This window comes from Salminus brasiliensis, chromosome 13 (genome assembly GCF_030463535.1).
Source record: "Salminus brasiliensis chromosome 13, fSalBra1.hap2, whole genome shotgun sequence".
Classification (NCBI taxonomy): Eukaryota; Metazoa; Chordata; class Actinopteri; order Characiformes; family Bryconidae; genus Salminus; species Salminus brasiliensis.
The window spans coordinates 29,244,409-29,264,399 of NC_132890.1; the positions used below are offsets into that span (position 1 = coordinate 29,244,409).

Consider the following 19,991-nt stretch of genomic DNA (forward strand, 5'->3'; position numbering starts at 1 on the left):
TACCATTTCAAAACAGATTTTAAACCACTGATAAAATCTGATAAAATAACCCTCATGAATAGATTGTAACACTTTGCTCAGGACTGCACAAAAGACATGATTTTTCCTCTTGTTCTGGCTACCACCACATCAAGGGGGTGGTGGTTCTCCACTCGGGGCATCTCCAGCAAGGTGTTCCTGTTCAAAAGCTCACATCTAGCCCGAATACCCGGATGTGTTCTTGAGGATGCATTAGGAGGTGACATGTCTGGACTTGGCATAGCCAGATATCCCATAATGCGTTACGCACCACAGTGCTGTTCCAAATGCAAAATGACCGTACACCGTTCCCCCGTCCTTTCTACCTAGTACACCAGTCCCGACTTGGCGTAGGCCTACTTTATCCCTCGCCATGTTGAGTATTCCTACTCCTATTCCCTCTATGGCCATGTTATGTAGTGTAAACACATTCAATAACCAAAAGCCCTCCCAGTACAACAGAAACACTAGACACGGGCTCCTAGTGCCCAGCTGGCGTCGTGTGTATCGAAGAGACCGCCTGACCCTTCATATGTCAGGAGCATTGCTAGTGCTAGGGGGAGTCACGAGGTGGTGGGTTAACTGTCAGAACCAAATTGGATTTGAAATTATATATGTATATAAGTAAAAACAGTAATAATTGCAGTGCAATGAGTGCATCTGCATCTCCAGTCCCACACAACAGTGGGATTACAGTCACTAGACTGCAAACGCATAGGGCTAAAATCTCATCAGGATACAACCCAGAAACTAGTCACATGAAGTGACCAGGGCTAGGCGAGGTCTCAGTGAGGCAGAACACATGTATTTTCAGAAGTCATGGATGACTTAGCTAGCTAGCTACATATGAAAAACACAGACGTATGAGACATAGCTCGGACAGTCATCAGTCTGAACAGTTAAATCTGCCCCTGTCCGGCCTGACTGTGTTTAGACCGCCCAGTAAACAGAAACAGAGGCAATATCTTTCCAACAGTCGCGAAAACCCGGTAAAACCGGTTTCACTGATTCGGACTCTATCGTGTGCGGATCTGTACTCCCTCTACTGTCGGCTTCGTGTCGTGCGCGTCACCCCCTCCGCTTCCTCCCTCGGTGCGCGCTCGCGTGCGCGTGGCTGGTTAGCGCTTGCGCGCGCGCAGCTGCTGCGGTGATCCATCCGCGAGCCGGGCTGAGTTCAGTACAAGCGGCAGTAGTAGCAGCAGCGGCGGCACCAGCGCGAGCAGGAGCCGTTAATTTAAATATTTAAACATTTGAATTTTTAAGCGTAAACAGTAACGGCTCTAAAGGCCGCCGAGGTTTTAACCGTCGAGTTTCTGCCCGGTACCGCGCTTTCTTCGCTGCTCGTGTTCAGACGGCGACAGATTTACCCCACACAGAAATACTGAGAGAGCAGTGGGAGTGTGTTTGTGTGTGTTTGTGTGTGTTTGTGTGTGTGTGCATGTATGTATGTGTGTGTGTGTGTGTGACAGGCCAGAGACGGACGGACGGATGGATGGAATTCCCGGTTTGCTAGCATTAGCTTCAGCTTCATGGAGGAGGAACCGAACGACGCTGTGAATTATTGATAATCACCGTCGCGGCGCTTCAGAGAACAACAGCACCGAAAAGATGCATCTTCACCAGGTGCTGACTGGAGCCGTGAACCCGGGGGACTGCTGTTACTCGGTGGGAAGCGTCAACGACATCCCCTTCACGGTAGGACAACCAGCCGTGCGCGTTTTTAATGTCAAAGCCGTCCGCTAATGCTCTTCCCAGGCTAGCAGGTTAGCTAACCGCAGCACATCATTATAGCTAGCTAGATATAGAGCATAATGGCTAGCTGTAGCTGTGATGCTTCATGAAGCGTTTGTACGTGTGAATACTGTTTTGCACTAGCTAACGTGATCCAGTCAAGGTTATGGGCTCCCGTTGCTTTTCGTAAGAGGGGAGTACACCGTTCACACCGACACAACGGAGCGTTATGAGCTGTCAGAGGCAAATAATCCAGCTTGGATAGCTATCTAGCACTGGTTGGTGTCATTTGCAATGGGACGCTTGTCAGTGCTCGGTGTTGGTTATCTATGTTGCCTACACAGGGCAAAACATGAACAAAAAATGCTGTGCTACGAGCTTCCACGAAAGCTCGTATGGATTGCCTTGCAGAATCCACGAAAATCTATCTACCAAATGAATATAATGAAATGTAAAGACTAATGATCCTGGTTAAGTAGCTAGTATTAGGCCTGTAAGCATTAGGGTGCCTCACACCGTGGTGGATGTTTGGTAGCGCTTACGTAGTGGGATGCACACAGATGCAGGGTTATGAGGCAAATAAAGGCAAACGATCAGATGGTATTAGCTATATGTGTGGGATATTTTAATTAATCCCTGAACAGTGCTAATTTATAATTGTGTTGATGTGAGGATAGCTACATAGAGTATCTAAATGCAGTGCTAGAGGCTTCCTAAGACAAATAAATGGCCCTGGTTGGGTAGTGCTATGCTTTACAGAGTGGTGGAAATGGACATAGATAGTGTGTTGCGCTATGAAAGGCTAGTGATCTTGGTTTGATGGTGTTTCCTGAGGCAGATGATCCTAATCGAGTAGTGTTAAGCCTCCTGGAGTGTGAAGTGCACCCTACACACGATTATAATGTAATGTTATTAGCTACTAACGGCAAATAATCCTGCATGTGTTATGGAGCGTTTTAATGACATTGCTAGATGTTGGTTATGTTTGCTACACAGTGCATAATGTGGCTCAAATTCAGTGCTACGAGCTAAGAAAATAATCCTCGACAACCTACCATTGCAATATAATGAAATGTCAAGACAAACGATCTTAGTTAAGGAGTGTTAGGCCTATAAGCATTAGGATGCTTTGCATTGTGCTGGCTATTTAGCAGTGTTACATAGTGGGACACCAATGCAGTGTTATTAGGCAAATAAAGGCAAATTCTCTTGATTGGGTGGGTTTATATGTTTGGGTTGTGTTTTTAGTGTTTTAATTCAACCCATGGTACCTAGAAAGTGCAAAACATAAGCTTTATAAGACAAATGGCCCTGGTTAGGAAGTGCAATGCTTCACAGAGTGGGGGAAAAATACATACCGCGTGATGCGTTGTGAAAGGCAAGCTGTCTTGGTTTGGTAGTGTTTCCAAAGGCAGATGATTCTACAGAGCAGGAAATGGACCAGACACACAAATATAATGCAGTGTTATGAGCTGCTAAAGATAAATAGTCAACATGGTTTATAAATTGTTTCAAATCAGCCCCTGGCCTTGCTAGATGTTGGTTATGTTGACATGAGTCAGCCTACAGAGGCAATTTATTTTTTAAAGTGCTGCTAAAAAGCTTATTATTCTGGTTGGACAGTGTTATGTTACAGCTTGGAAAAATACAGTGTTATGGGACGTGTCAGGCAAATGATCCTAGTTAGATAGTATTAGGGCTTTATGCACCGGGATGGTTTAATTCATCCCTTGACAGTACCTTGTTATTGTTGGTTATTTCACAGACTGGGAAAAAGCAATATGTGCACAAACAAAATGCAGGATAATGAGCTATTTAAGGCAAACAGTTTTGATTTGGTAGAGTTATGTTCTTAATTCAGTCCTGAACTGTGCTGAATATTGGTAGTGTAGCTCTGGGTCTCCTTACGGAGCGAAGAGCTTAGTTTATTTGCACAAACTGCATTATGAGCTTCCTAAAGCAAGCAGTCTTGGACTGGTAGTGTAGTATGCAGTGGTGTGCTTTAATTTTGGCCATGACATTGTTGGATGTGGGTTTTGTTGCTGTGGGTGGCCTTACAGAGTAGAAAAACACAGGAATAAAAATTAAACGACAAGAGTTACTAAAGGCAAATGATTGTGGCTACATAGTAAGTCATCATTACCTATGGGTAAACCTACATACACTCCAATATAAGAGTCCAGGAGCCTATAATGTTGGTTAGACAGTGTTGTATGAACTAGTGTCTTTAAATTCAGTGCTTAACAGTGCTGAATAATGTTGTGTTGTTCTGAGTGGCTTCCAAAGGCAAAAGGGCTCAGCTGGATAGTGTTGTGTGCATATTAAACACCCCTTTGGTCCCTAAATGTTGGACGATTGTATGTGATGTGCCCAGTGGGGGCTGGCATCAGCAACATGGGCCTTAATGTTGAGATGAAGTGTGTGACTGACTGTGCAATGTAGGGCTGAACCATATGGAGATAATTCCATATTGCTACTAGATTCCCGGTATAAAAGGGAACGCCCTTTCCCATGATATGGGATTTTTACTATAGAGGATTCTGTGTAGGCATGTCTGTTTTTCACTCAGTCAGACAGATTGAAGATTACTGGCCCACCTCCATCTGCATCCACATGAGCCCTAACAGTCCCCCTGTTAAGAGCTGTGGTAAATATTGCACAAGTGAAAGAGTTACTGCTGGTGAAGAATGGACTTGCCTGTCGAGAAAGCTGATGGTGCGCTTGACATAACATCACATTCTCCTTTCAGTTACACTCCAGCAACAAGGATTGTCTTTTCTGCTCGACTCTAAACTTTAATTAGTTTTTGTTTTATACTCAATGTTATCTGATCTGCCACTGACAGTAAATCAATGTTTTACAAACCCAGGCCTCATGGCAGTCAATGAAAAATGCTCTGGCTTCCAGAAAGAAACTTAAGAGACTGCGACACACTAGCTACCGTGGTGGTAACATTAAGGTTACAGTCTGCAAGTTCAAACAAAATACAAACAAAATACATTTATATCTTCAAGAGGTGGAAAATCTTATTATATTTTGTCATTGTGATACATTTTACAGTATGCTTTTCTGAACATATTTTGGATACTGTTAAAAATACTGCACGCTTTATTAGAGAGCACATATATCTGAAAAAATTATTAACGCTCTAAGTAGAATATGAATCGTTGTACTAAGAGAGATGGATAGCAGATCTAGTCCTACTACTATTTCTTGTGTGTGTGTGTGTGTGTGTGTGTGTGTTTGTCTTTAAATATTGTGATATTATACTTACCATATCACATACCCCTAGTACCTACTACTAAACATTAGCCCTAACATCGGTTTCAAAATGGAACACTCATACCCCCCTGCCCTCCCCTAATAATGACTCTTTATGGCCTTTCCTCTAACTGTTGTCTGCCTGATTTAATCAAATAAGCCATGACGACTAATTCTTCTTGTCCTTTTTTAATGAACGGCTTTGAGTTTGAGGCAGTGATTTATTGCATTGGAAAGTAGAAGTGAAACCTGGCTGTTTCCTCATGGGACTTGCCCATACTTGCAATATTGGATTCTCATAAATCTGTCAGTGTGTAAGGTGTGTCGTCTGGGCTATAATTCGGCCTAGTTGTCTTTTGGTGTGTTTGTCATCAGCTGGACTGTAAATATGTATCCTGTGCTGCCTCTTGTGCTACTGACTAGCATGAGAGTTTACTAAATTGCTGGAGCGTTCTCCTGCAGGCTTTATCAAGCCACCATATCCGTGTGTATTTTTTTTTAATGATGTGCACGTAGAACATTTTTGTGTTTTTATTTACTATTTGTATCCTGACAAGATTTTAGCCACATGCATTTACCCTTGGTAGTCAAATGCATCTCTGGTTTGTCAGACTGAAATCTGATTGCTGTCTAAGACAGACTGTGCAACATTGCTTGTTGTGCAACACTTATTGCTGGTGTTTTGGTTGTACTGGAAGGGGTTTTGGTTGTTGAATGTGTCTTGGATAGACAGATGTGTTTACCCAGCTGTAACATGTGGCTCAGATGCGTCTCAGACCACCTCCTAGTTTATACACTTGCATTTATATGTGGCTTGGCCTTGTCCAGATATAATACTGATGCTCAAGACACAGGAAGCAGACCAGGTATAAGAGGGGTCTAAGTAAAGCGTCTACATTTTATGAAATCACTTTTTGCAGCTTAGTTTCTGTGTGTGGACAGGCAAGTTAAATGTACTTTTTGAAATTAAACAGTGTTCAATAGCATGAGGCATTTATACCATGATCTGGGCCCTTTAAAGACATGAGTGTGTGGTTATGTATGTTTCCAGGACTGAGTCAGTGATTCTGCTTCTGTTTTCCACCATGGCAGCTGTATTTTTAGTGCTATATGGTATATTGTCAGTAGTTGTATTGATATTGATGTCACATTAATACTGGTTTAGTTATCATTACATTAAAAAAAAAAAAAACAGTATCTCAGTGAACAAAAACTTTTTTTTTTCTTTTTTTATGTTTGTCAGGTTTTACAGATTGTAAAACATTATATATATATATATATATATATATATATATATATATATATATATATATATATATATATATATATATATATATATTTTTTTTTTTTTTTTTTTTTTTTTTTTTAACGTAATATACAAACCTATATAAATTATATGTTTGCTTTCTATGAATGTTGTTAGTCTAGCAATTTACAATACTAAGTAAGGCCCCATTTGGTGTTATTTTAAAAGAAGGAAAATATTTGTATGGCATAACTTATGGGCTACCTGTACTGATGGGCATGTGTTCATTTTCTCCTAAAAACTAATTATGTTGATATCTTATATATGTATACCAATACAATAAAATTTCTTTTCAGTGTTCTTGGTATTAATGGATTATATGATTAGGCTTATAATAGTGTGATGCCTCTGTGGCCATGCAGTTTGTAGTTGTTTAATCCTGTGTACTTAATTAGTAGTATTCAGGACCTTGTGAATAACCGCACTGTGTGATTTGCTGAAAGGTTGGGATTGTTTTTAAAAAAAAAAAACAATTCAAATTAACCTACATAAAAATATTTTATAATTAGTAAGTTTCCTTACTTCAAGGCGCTGTGCCGGGTTTGACATTCTTTTAGTATAGGGGGGGGTCTGTTTTTTGCTGTAAGTGGTAGAAGCAATTGCTTTTGCCCATGAGCTAAAAGTGAGTATGTGATTTTATTATTGTTGTTTTTATTATTAGTAGTGTCAGTCATGATATTTCTGTCTGTTTAAAATGGTTGGTCTGTTCTGTTGTTATGCTTACCTTAACATTTATTAACCTTAAAAAGTGAATGTATTGTAAAATATTAATTAATTTCCGTTATTGCATTTGGGTTAAGATGATTGAGGTGGTAGGTTGGGTGACCTATGAATTGGTTGTCATTTAGGGATTTGTTCAAAAACAATTCTGGGCATGTCAGTGCCAGTACTGATGTAAGTTTTTAACTTAACCCTAAGTGACATCATTAATTCTTTATTTAATGATTAAATATTATCTGATCCAGTGCTGTTTTCTGTCAGTGTGCCCAAGCATTAATAATAGAGATGCAGTGTCTGTACTGATTAAAGGATGGTGCTATTTTCCTGCAAGTAGCAGTGTCACATTTTTGCTGCAAACTCATGATCATACTTTAACAAGGCTGAATTTGAGGCTCATTAATCATACTACACTCCTTTCACATTCACTTATCTATTGTTTCCTGTCTTCCTTCCACCTTTATAAGAGTTGTATGCTCGCCTTCTCCCTCCCTGCCTCCAGCGTGACGATGCATTTGACCTGCAATGATCGTTGTCACCCTCAGTCTTTGACCCCATCACCTCGAGTCGAAGCTTTATGATTAGCTCACTCAGCCTTTATGTACTTAAGCCTATTCTAGCATGATGTAATTATCTGCCCCCAGTATAGAGAGCAGTATTGACATTTCTTTTTCTCACTAAGACTACCTTTTTTATTTGCTCTGACATTATTGTGGGGCTGTAGCGGTTATTTGATTAAAAATAAACACAGCTTGAAACATACCTTTTCGAAAAGATACAGTTTAGTATGCATTAGGGATTTGCCAGTAGAACGTAGAAACTGGGACTGGATAAGTGTTACAAATTAGTAGAGTTTAGAATTTACTGCAGTAACCCAGCGTTATCTAAACGTTCTGCTTTTCTGGATTTCAATAAATACATCCACAAATGTTACTTCAAAAAATTGGTTGAATCTCTTAGCCTAAGGTTAGAGAATGTAAAAAGTATTATTCCCTGATGCTGATATGATTCCAATATTATTGTCCCCCCAGTTTAATAGATGATAATGCATATTTAAAATTCTTCTAGTTTCTTACACTGATACATTTATATGTCCTGGCTGATTAAACTACAAGAAGCTTTTTGTAACTTGGTTTATTGAGATAAAGACATTGAGTTGATGGTAGGATGACTGAGCATATTATGGGCTGTATGTGTTGAATCAGTGGGAGTCAGCATGACGGGGCTTTTAGTCTGATGAGCCATATTTCAGAGAGAGAAAGCCGAGGCCTTCCAAATTCACAGCTCTGCTGTAGCAGTGTGACGGTTTCTTCGTCACTTTGGTTTGACACCTTACCATTTCTCTGCTTGCTTTGTTCACCCTTCACATTCAGCTCCTCCTTTAGCTTATTATGAAGGAACAGAGACCAACAAAAACAGTTCCAGTGCTCTGAGAAACAAATATAGACTGTGTGGTCCTGAATTGAAAGTAATATATAAGAGTATTTGATTACTAGTGGCCAGAATACTAGTATTGTTATGTTGCAACATATTGTGACTGCAGTTCACCTTGTGCAATATTAAAAGCCCATAAATCAGTAATGTGACACAGATAAAGATTGACATGCTTTATTTTGAACAAAATAATTTCTTTTTGTCAAATTACATGAATTGTTCATTGATTATAACTCCCACAGAAACCCATCTGGAACAGTGGTCTGCATGTTTAGAAGTTAGAGGGCTTACTGGTATTTCACAGCCTGCCATATTATAAGTATTGCAAAAGCCAGTGTCACACTAAGTACAACAAAATATTTTTCAACTCTAATAGTGAATCAAAACACACCATACACCATTTAAATTAGAACATAAGATTGGAATATAAATATTATATATACTGTTTTATGGTTCTGCGTAAGTTCACACTTGAGTGTCTCAAGAACAAAGAAATTTTCTCAACTTGGTGACTTGCTGAGTTCTTTTAGCAAGTCTGTGCATGTTTGATGTGGCCTTAGAATTTTTTTCACATTCCCTGTGATTTTTCATGTCTCTCCACTGTTGTAAGTCGGGTTGCAACATAGTTTAATATAGGGTAGTTTTCCCTCTATTACAGGGATAAGCAGTTCTGTCCGGATTCCTGCGCAATTTTGTGCTTTTCCTGCCTCTGATTGGCTGGCTGTTGTCTACACTAGCTGCTCCTTATTAAACCCTGCCTGCATAACCTATCAAACACCTACCATGCGTTTTTCAAATGTGCTGAGGGGCCAACAGGCTCACTGATATTCAGAGTGGATGTACTCTTTAACCAATAATATTGTGTTTTACCTGCCTTTGTCACCACACCCGCTCGTCATGGAGAGAAAACGTACAGCTAGCTCAGAGACCCCACTGGTACAATGATTCACATAGTAGTATGATTGGTGTTCAAACTGACTTCATTCACTGACTACATTGTTACCGCTTTGCATCTGATTGTTTAGCTCCAGAATGTAGATATTGTTATGGGGCAAACTTTTGTGTTTCTATATCTGTTGTGTTCATCTATCTTAGCCCTTTAGATACATCCAAAGCAGCTGGCTGTAGTTTAGCTGGGGCCTTGCATGATTTTGCCCGCCGTCAGGCTGTCAGCATGCTGAAACCGGTGCTGTTCTCTCTGTGTGCAGCATCACAACCGCACTGTGCAACTACACATCAAGCCTACGGGCTGCCAATTTCTCTGTATATCTGAAGGGGGGATGATTTCAGGCGTTTGTAGGACTGTGTGGTGGTCTGTTCGGAGTGGTCGGTGGGAGCTTGTATGGAGGCCCCGGTCATCATTTGATATGGCAGGAGAAAGCACCCCAGCACTGTGTGTCTAAAGCACTTACACTCATGCTGTCCCAACGGTCTACTCACGTGCAGCACAAACACACTACCAGCATAAATAACACACAGCTTTTGTAGATGTTGCTGTTGGAAGCCTGGAGGTAGCTGTTCATAATGCAGCTGAGGTGTATGCCACTGCTTTCCGTAAACAGTGAATTTGCTTCTCAGAATTTTTTTCTTATTAAATCACAGTACCTAAAGACATTTTTAAGATACACAACACATCCTGGTCTGATTTGTGCTATTAAAGTACTTTAGGCACAATGATTTTTATTCAAAATTTGTAAACAAATCTTGCACAAACTAATTGTCAGTGAGCTTCATTTTATGTTTGATCATTTCTGTAACTGTTCAGTCCAACCACTGTTGGTAATATCCAAGTACATATGTTTGAGGCAGCAGTGACAGCATTCCAACTTGTTGTGGTCAGGTTTGTTAGATCAGTCTTGACTATAAAAGACAATTGATCCAAACAACCCTGTCTGTGGCATCCTCCCAGTTTGCTTCTGCTTCTCCAGTTTTATTGCTTTCAATGTTACCAAAGGTTTTAAATGTAACATTTCAGGGTAGTTATAGTGCAGCTGCTATTCTGACTAACTGTTGCGCTATTGACACAAATGTTGACGATACAAACTTGTGTGAGCTTCCACAGTGCTGCAGATGAAAAATAAGTGATTGTGTTGTGTACACAGGTGTAATGTTTGTAAAAAGCACAATAAACCTGATGTTCAGTAAAAGGTTAATATTTAAATTGAATACATGTTGTTTAATTTATCCGTGTATGTTAGTTTAACCAGCACAACGCATAGAGAGTGCTTAATTTTAAGACAGAGTGCTTTGTTGGATGTGTTACCATCTCTAAGAGTGTTTTTCATTTAGCAGATTGCATCATTCAGGTTTGCTTGCTCTTTCTTTTATTTGGAATCACAGTTACCACAGACTATTACTTTTTTTAATCTGTTTTAGCTCAGGGACACGACGAATTTATTTGGCGGTCTACTAGTTACAGATGTAACACAAATTTGATTTGTCATACATATTCATTATTTTAAAAACATTTTAAATACTGTTGAATATACTAAATACTTAAATACTGTTAAATGCTAATTACATCACTAGTTGTTATTTTGAGGTAATGCTATTTAGTGTGTTTTGCCCTTGTTCGTGTAGAAATTACCCAAAATTGTAAATTAGTGGGGTCAAGAAATAAATGTTTTCTTTCCCCTGATTTTTCTCTTTTAATGCATGTTTAAAATCTGATAAAAGCAGCATGTCATTGGATCTCCAGTGGAATCACACTGGTCTAAATCCTTAAACACCCCTTTAGCACCCGATCGGTTAGGTTTTATAGTTGACATGCACGCACACACACACACACGTGCACAACGTAGGCGGTGGTGATTCACACACGTTGAGTTGACCTGTTGTCGTTAAGCAGATCAGATTCTCAAGAGGTGATGAATGATTCCTGAGTTCATCCATGTTCAGGATGAAAGAGCAGATATGTGAGTGAGACGCTCAGTGGGTCAGGGTTTTAGGCTGCAGATGTCCATTTTTTTTTATTATTATTATTTTTTTTTACATTTCATTTGTTATTCGTTATTTATTAATGCAGAGTAAGTAAACTGACTGTTCTTTGTTATACTTATATATTTAAATTTTCATGTTTAAACATGTTGTAGTAGTAGTAAAAATTAAATAAACTAAATAAAATTTGTGGTTGTAATATAAGTTAATTTTATAATTTAGTCACAAAACTGTATGCAGTTTAGTATAATGGAGATGCAGATGTTGCACAGACTCCAAGGCTATGCACTCTCAAACCTAATGCTGTGTTTGGCATGTTCTTTTTGTACACTGTTGGGTAGAGACACATTATCTGCCTGCTTCTGTGGTACACAGCTGGCTAATTAAGAAAATGTGCTGTGTGATGCTCAAAATTAATGGTGCTTTTTTAGTTCTGTATCTAAAATATGTCAGTTAGTTATTACTCTTCTATTATCTGCCCATATGTGCCCATTAATAGTTGTATTGGATGCTTCTTTTCAGGACATACTTTTGGTTTTGGCTAAATATGTACAGCCAAATAAAGCCCATTAGCTTGGACCACCAGCTGCTGTAGTACTTTTAAAATAACTACTGTGTGTCATGGATCAATGCTGAAGTGACTAGGGGAAATGAAGGTTTATTTTTTGTGATTTGGAACAGTGAGTTAGGCATAGGAGTGTAATGGTACATGTATTCATACAGAACTGTCATGTTGTGGGGGTAACATGCAATCGCACAGAGAATACACAGCATGTGCTTTTATGGGAAATGCTAATTTCACAAGTGTGCATGTCCATGTTGGATTTGCATGGTATTGTGGGAACTGTAGTGCTTAAGGATTATTGCTATGGTAGCTAGTCTTGTTTGCTCCCTACCTTTTTAAATTGTGACAGTTGTTTTGGAGGAGTTACTCAACCACTTACTTGGTCTGGGTGGTAAATTTTGTTTCCCTCAATACTGTACCTGTAAAAACAATGAGATGCCTTGTTGTGATTAGAGTCTGATCATGTTATTATTGGGGTATTTGGATATTCGCTCACTGAGTAGGTATTCGGTTTTTAATTTTGGTATTCAGATATTTTTTTTCCTTCCACCTCCTTCACACCTCAGTTCAGGTTAATGGCACTATATGAGAGGTAAAATGCAGAGAAACTCTGTTTGGAAGCATTTCAAATTGAGTGCAGACAAGACAAAAGCAGTCTATAGCAAATATGTGATATTCAACTCCCATATCATGATGGCACAAGCTTGATTAACAATCCATAAAAATTATTCGTTTTTTTTTTTTCCTCGAAAAAAGAGGTGAAGCAGTATTTCAAGGACACAACAAAAGTCCAGTCTGGTCCATTCGCTACCTCAAACTAGCTTTTGCAGCTAAATACTGTCTTTGTGCACCGGCCACATCAACCCTGTCAAAGCACATTTTTTCCAAAGCTGTCTACATAGTTCACAAGAAATTTTGCAAGAAAATGTGAACAAACTTTCTTTCTTTTGTTTCTTGCACACAACATGAAGGTTTAGGTTACCCTTTATTTCTTTTAATTTTGATGGTTATACCTGACAACTAATGAAAACCTCAAATTCAGTATCTCAGAAAATTTGAATATTGTGAAAAGGTTCAATATTGAAGACAACTGGTGCCAGCTAATTAACTCAAAACACCTGCAAAGGCCTTTAAATGGTCTCTCAGTCTAGTTCTGTTGGCAACACAATCATGGGGAAGACTGCTGACTTGAAAGTTGTCCAAAAGACAACCATTGACACCTTGCACAAGGAAGGCAAGACACAAAAGGTCATTGCTAAAGAGGCTGGCATTTCACAGAGCTCTGTGTCCAAGCACATTAATAGAGAGGTGAAGGGAAGGAAAAGATGTGGTAGAAAAAAGCATACAAGCAATAGGGATAACCACCCTGGAGAGGATTGTGAAACAAAACCTATTAAAAAATGTGGGGGAGATTCACAAAGAGTCAAGTCAACAACCATGCAAGACATGGGTTTCAAGTCAAGTTGGTTTTATTGTCATTTCAACTATATACAGAGTACACAGTGAAATGAAACAACCTTCCTTCAGGACCATGGTGCAACATAGACACAAGTGCAACACAATACAAGTGCAGACAGACAACACAGTACAGACATAGAATAATACATAATTAGGGGCAGTGTGCAATAAATATTGAGTCCAGCAAGGTAGTAAAGTTATTTGTGCAAAATGCGTTGTGCAAAAATGCTTCCCATATTATCTGGGGTAAATGGAGAGGGAGAGAGGGAAAGAGAGAGAGCATGGAACAGAAAAAAAAACATCAGTTCAGAAATTGAGGTGAGTTGAGAAGTCTGATGGCTTGGGGGAAGAAGCTATTGCAGAGTCTGGCCGTGTTGGACCGGATGCTGCGGTACCTTCTTCCTGATGGCAGGAGGGAGAACAGTCTGTGTGAAGGGTGGATGGAGTCATCCACAATGCTGGATGCAGCATTTCCTTGGTCTTATCTTCAGCTGTCGCATTCCTTGTGTCAAGCCACTCTAGAACAAGAGACAGTGTCAGAAGCGTCTCGCCTGGGCTAAAGACGAAAAGGACTGGACTGCTGCTATGTTATGTTCTCTGATGAAAGTAAATTTTGCATTTCCTTTGGAAATCAAGATCCCAGAGTCTGGAGGAATAGAGGAGATGCACAGAATCCACGTTGCTTGAGGTCCATTGTGAAGTTTCCACAGTCAGTGATGATTTGGGGTGCCATGTCATCTGCTGGTGTTGGTCCACTGTGTTTTCTGAGGTCCAAGGTCAACACAGCCATCTACCAAGAATTTTTAGAGCACTTCATGCTTCCTGCTGCTGACCAACTTTATGGTGATGCAGATTTCATTTTCCAACAGGACTTGGCACCTGAGCAGTGCCACAGACTGATCCAGGCTAAAGGAGCCCAACTAAGTATTGAGTGCTGTACATGCTCATACTTTTCATGTATATACTTTTCATTTGGCCAACATTTCTTAAAATCCTTTTTTTGTATTGTATTTGTAGTAATATTCTAATTTTCTGAGATACTGAATTTGGGTTTTCATTAGTTGTCAGTTATAACCATCAAAATTAAAAGAAATAAACACTTGAAATATATCAGTTTTCTGATATTTATTTCTAGATTAATTTCTGATAAATCTTTTGAATTCCACAACTTGCAAACACAAAATCATCTTAATACTGATAATGCCTACTTGTGGAGACAGAGGTACTGGCACGTGACAAAGCCACAAACCCAAATGATCACAATATTTGAGAATATCAGTGAAATGTATTTTAGGCTAAAACTGGGTGGTTGTAATCTTGGGTAAGACTTATGTAAGCAGAGTTCTTCTCAGTGTCCCACTGTTTTACATTTGCATCACAGCACCTTATGAAGCAAAGGCTATCTAGCAAGCAGAAGCGCACTCGACCAGAATAACCAAAAGCTATCAAGCTAGCTAATCTGTCTTTCTTAGCCTGTTGGCATTGGTCCATTTAATTGTCTTTCGACTTGTCCATTTAGCCAACTTTTGACTAAACAAGAGTATTTTTTAAATCATTGGTTCTTGGAGTTGTCCTGTGTGTGTGTGTGTGTGTGTGTGTGTGTGTGTGTGTGTGTGTGTCTTGGACTGATGGGTATAATATGTGGGAGTTATTTTAAATGTGGCTGGCCTGTGCGTGACGGTGACTGCTTTTAATTCCCACAGTAATATATCTGTACTGTGGCCACACGCTCTGCTCTCGCTCTCTCTTGCTCTCTCGATGTCTTGCTCTCTCATTCTCCCCCCCTCCACTGCCCTTTGTTTCCCTGTCTCTCTATTTCCTTGTATATCTGCATATGTTCACTCTATCTGTAGGGATGTGTGTCCAGTCATGATCATAATGTGTTGAATGAGCATTTGTTTGAGTTGCTTGCTCTCAGAACGTCCCTCCTGCTCTGCTTCCATTAATAAGTCAGGAGTGAGGATGGCACACACACCTGCACGTGCACACTGTACTAAACAGGTGCCATATTCAGCTCTTAAGTCCGGACTGATTAGTCGCTCCTGGCAACTCTGTGTTTGTGTGTTTGTGTGTTTGTGTGTGTGTGTGTGTGTGTGTGTGTGTGTGTGTGTGTGTGTGTGTGTGTGTGTGTGTGTGTGTGTGCCCCTCTCTACTGAAGAGCACAGAAAGAGATGTATGAAATTAGAGATGAAGATCGCAGTAGACAAGGCTGCCTGCTGTACCTCAGTGCAGTAATGCAGAGCTGAAGCTGGGGATTGTGCTGGTACTCTAGGTCTTGGGAGGCCACCAAGAAAATATACAGGTCAACAATTCAGTGAAATGAATCGAGCGGTCAGTTTTGTTCATGCTTGTCTATTAGTACCTATCAGTATCAGGGAAAACATAGCACGTTCACTTTCCATACCGTGGCATATTTGCAAGTGATACACTGGTACACTTGTTGTCGCAACACACATTCAGATGACAGTAATAAAAAAGGGTATTCTCGAAAAGGGTATTTACTATGTTTTGTTTAAATACTATATTTAGTGTGGTCTGAAGGGATTAACAATACGGCTAAACTATTAATCATTGTGGTTCTGTGTAGCAGCCAGTATGAACTTAAACCACCATTTCATTGTATCCCAAAGATGGCAGTTTTCTCTGAGTCTTTATCGCTTAAAGTATTCAGCCCATTTCAGTGAACTGTGTGAGTGTGAATGCCTCTCTGTCTCCCATCGGGATTAAAGTGTTAATTAACTTTTTCTTTCATGATGTGTTTCTTTCTCTGTGTGCATGCCAGTGGTTCAGCCTGTTAATGCTACACATCTTGTGTGTGTGTGTGTGTGTGTGTGTTGTTTCTGCAGGCATATGGTTCGGGATGTGATATAGTGATCTTGGCTAGTGATTTTGAGTGTGTGCAAATCATCCCTGGAGCTCAAAATGGCAATATCCAGGTGGGCTGTGTGGAATGCTCACACCAACTCGGACGGGTAAGCCTTACCTATATTCTACTTGTTAATTAAACTTTCCGCATTACCCCAAACCTGATATTTCTGTTTTATGCTTTATTGAAAGCAACATATGTGAGGATGAATTATTATTTATATTATTGATTAGCCTGTAGATGTTATTTGGTTAATACTAGACTCTATTTTTGTGTTAGTGGTACAAATCCACATCTGTGTTTGTTGTAATTATAACATGACATCTTTATGAAGTAATTGTTGCTGCCCTACTGAAAACCTAATTGAGGTTGTTTTAATGTAAGTCTAGTTCATGAGCCTGACTCAACCTTTCAGCTATACAGTAAGCCTGATTTGTGTCTCAACCCTGTGCTGTTGTTGGGTTTAGATTGCTGCGTCCTATGGAAATACTGTCTGTATTTTTGAACCTATTTCTACTAACCTGAACAAGAGGCACAAGGTGAGCATTGCACTTTATTTGTTGGTTAATTGCATTAAATATGAATGTGATCTGTCTGCCATAAGTATAACAAGTACCTGCTCTTTATGGTGGGAAACAAAATTAATGGAGAATTGGAGAGGACTACTTTAATTTAATGTTTTGAAAACTATTATAAACATGCCATATTTGGTTCCCTTTAACTGTTCAACTGTCAAACTGAATTCCTACTGCATATATGGCTGACAGAAAACACCTCTGTTTTTGTTTTTGTAATAAGTAACAAACATGTGGTCTATCTCATGTGAATATTATATTTGTATGTCACTCAGTCCTAATAGTTAATGTTGCATTTAATGGTCTTGATGATGAACATAAATGATGGCGCTGCACATGTTCTTGACAATCATTTTGAATATGATTGTGATAATTAAGATGAGTACATTCGATGACCGTGAAGTGATGAAGTCAATCTGATTGTAGTAGAATACCCCAGTGGTTTCACTTTACCCTTCATTTTGAATATTGTGTGCACTATAGTGTAGCCACCTCCATTCTCCCCAAATTACAACTCATCAGCTGCTGCCTGCTGAAGTAATGTTTCTGTGTATCAAAAAACAGAGAGCTCTACCTATTGGGGAAATGTATTTATAGTACTGAAGCACCACAGAGGGGTTGCAAATCTGCGAGTAATGAGACGCTTTCTCTTTTGATCTAGTCCACTCGTTTCCCTCAGCCATGCTGTTTACTGGACTGAAAGTGTGTTTAATGTTATGCCATATCATAAAGTGCATGAAATGCACTCAATCAAGTTGGTGTTTGTTGCATTGCTTCATGTTTGATAGTGTTTTTGTGCATGTTACAGCAACTAAACTACCAATGGCAGAAGACTGGGCAGTTTTTGCTTAATGCAATGACCTACAACCTTGCCTGGGACCCACAAGGTGCGTAAGTGAGTGAGTCTGTGAGGGAGTTGTTCTCTCTGTTCTAGCACACCTGATTCAGAATGTTGAAGCAATTGTTTTGTGACTGTGTGATAATGGATCTCCTCTCTGTAGGTAATCGTATCCTGGCAGCAACTGAGTGGCTACAGCTTTGGGCTCCGCCTTCCGGTGACACGCTGCTAGAGGAAGAGGATGGTCAGCTCGCTGAAGACAAGCCACACCCCATCCTCAATGACTGGAAGTGTATTTGGCAGTGCAAGTAAGTCAGCCAGGAAAACATTTTCTAAAATGACAGATATAATATATAACACATTTCTCACGTCCAATCAAAACTAAACAACTGGCCTGATGACGAAAAAAGCAAATATTAAAAGGTTTTTTTTTTAATTACCTTGTTATATAGAACTGGAATATACTATGCCTCAAGTGTGTACCGTATGTACTACTTATCCTTGGGCTCAAGTTTGTGTAATGAATCAGATTCTGCAGTGGCTTAAGTGTGTATACTATGGACTGGGATTTTCTATGCTATTCATACTGTATGCAGTGTAATATTCTAGGTCGAAGGTGTTCACTGTGTGGATTGGAATACTCTAGGACCGTAGGAATTATTTTAGAAATAAAATATTGTCATGCAAACTGACTAACTTTAGTAATTATAATTGATTGTTAATGTTTTTAAACTATTGAGGGCTCTTCTAGTGTAATCTACAGTTTTATTGCTGTGGAAATTCTGTGCCATAGACCTTTGCCTAAAATATAAGGAAATGAAAATAGAAGATTGTCAGCTGATGTGTGAATGTAGCACAATATTGGACTTGCCCAACAAGCACAATTTGATACAAGGCAGGCACACACACACACACACACACACACACACACACACACATGTAACCACTAATAGTTTTGCTTTCTATCTGACATGTCTGACTTGTAGGGCCTATGTAAGTGTGTCTGAGGTCAACTCAGTTTACACGTTAAGATCTGTTACCATTCCTGCTTTGTGATGTAGTATCTTTTTATATTTTTTTTTATTTCTTCCTCAAAGATGTGCTTTTGGTGAACTTTTGGCGGGTGATTACAGGCAACAATGGGAGACCTGCATTGGTCATAAAAAAGAGAGAGAGAATGTCTACAGAGAGCCTAGCAACAAGTAGTGTAACAAGTATAGTAACTGCACAAACCAACAAGTAGCTAATTGGAAGGTAGCCGTTATGCCTTTATTAGACATTTCTGTTATATATAGAATATTAGTAGGAATGGTTATAGGTCAGTGTGGAGCTGCTATCGGCAGAAAATGCTGGATGAAAAAAAAAACTAACAAATCTGATCTCTGCAGTTAATCTTGTGATGTGAATTCTGAAGCAGCACCGAAGAATAGCAGCCAATCAGAGTGTGACACAAAACCCTCAGGGAGGTTCAGTAAGCATCCAGAAGAAAAGATGAGCGATTATTGACCCAAGCTGCTGCTCTCTACCGCTGTGGTCGGGTTTGGAGTCTTTGAGTGAATATTCACGGCAGCTTTCTCCTCTGAGATGCTCATCCACAATGTATAGACCCAGGAAACAGAGAAGGCTATCTATATAAAAAAAATTAGATATTTGTGCTCTGACTTTTACTACTAAAATAAGTGCAGAAATCAAAAGTACTGCAAATGTCTCAGCTCCAGGTTAGCATGTGATGGATTTGAGACCAGGTGGACTGTGGATCTTCATAGGTGAAATTTGTGTGCTGTTTGTGCGTCATTTGCAATCGTCCATGTAGTGTGTACATTCCGCAATGCCCACGTAGCAGGTCACAGGCAGTTAGTGTTTTATAGTGGGAGCATGCTGTTATCCAAATTCAGTTATTGACATTCGTGAACCATAATTCCTGTATCTGCTTTTTATTCATCTGAACTTTTTTTCTGTTTATTTTTGCTTAAGCTGTGGTTACATAAAACATTTTTGTGTCACCTTGTGAAATTACTAAGTTTCCCATAAAAATACAAAGCTTATTTAATCTGCTACTGCATTAACAAGTTTGCCTGGAAAGATTAATGGTATCAGCCCCACCCTTTATTGGTACTGGCCCCAAAAACACTGATTTGATCCATGTCTGCTTTCTAGAGTTGTAGCCCTAACCATTATCTTCTTTTATTCAATTGTTTTTTTTCTTAAAACTTCAAAAAAGTCTGTTTATACTTTCATAAATATGAGCTGTTTTACATAACCTTACTAAATGTTAATTACAACTT

The 19,991-nt window shown here is 39.4% G+C and overlaps 1 protein-coding gene across 4 annotated transcripts in view; it reads left to right on the forward strand.

The window, feature by feature from the left end:
- Nucleotides 1–1,166: 1,166 nt before the first annotated feature.
- dmxl2 (Dmx-like 2) overlaps nucleotides 1,167–19,991 on the forward strand; it is a 59,328-nt gene continuing 40,503 nt past the window's right edge. For 2 of the 4 annotated variants that reach the window (XM_072695456.1, XM_072695453.1), the window contains exons 1-5: nucleotides 1,169–1,713; nucleotides 16,274–16,399; nucleotides 16,761–16,832; nucleotides 17,677–17,755; nucleotides 17,870–18,014. In XM_072695456.1, coding sequence (XP_072551557.1) covers nucleotides 1,627–1,713; nucleotides 16,274–16,399; nucleotides 16,761–16,832; nucleotides 17,677–17,755; nucleotides 17,870–18,014 — 509 coding nt within the window. In that variant the 5' untranslated portion in view covers nucleotides 1,169–1,626. Of the gene's footprint in view, nucleotides 1,714–16,273; nucleotides 16,400–16,760; nucleotides 16,833–17,676; nucleotides 17,756–17,869; nucleotides 18,015–19,991 lie in introns of all 4 variants that reach the window. The other 2 variants (XM_072695455.1, XM_072695454.1) reach the window with 2 other exon arrangements.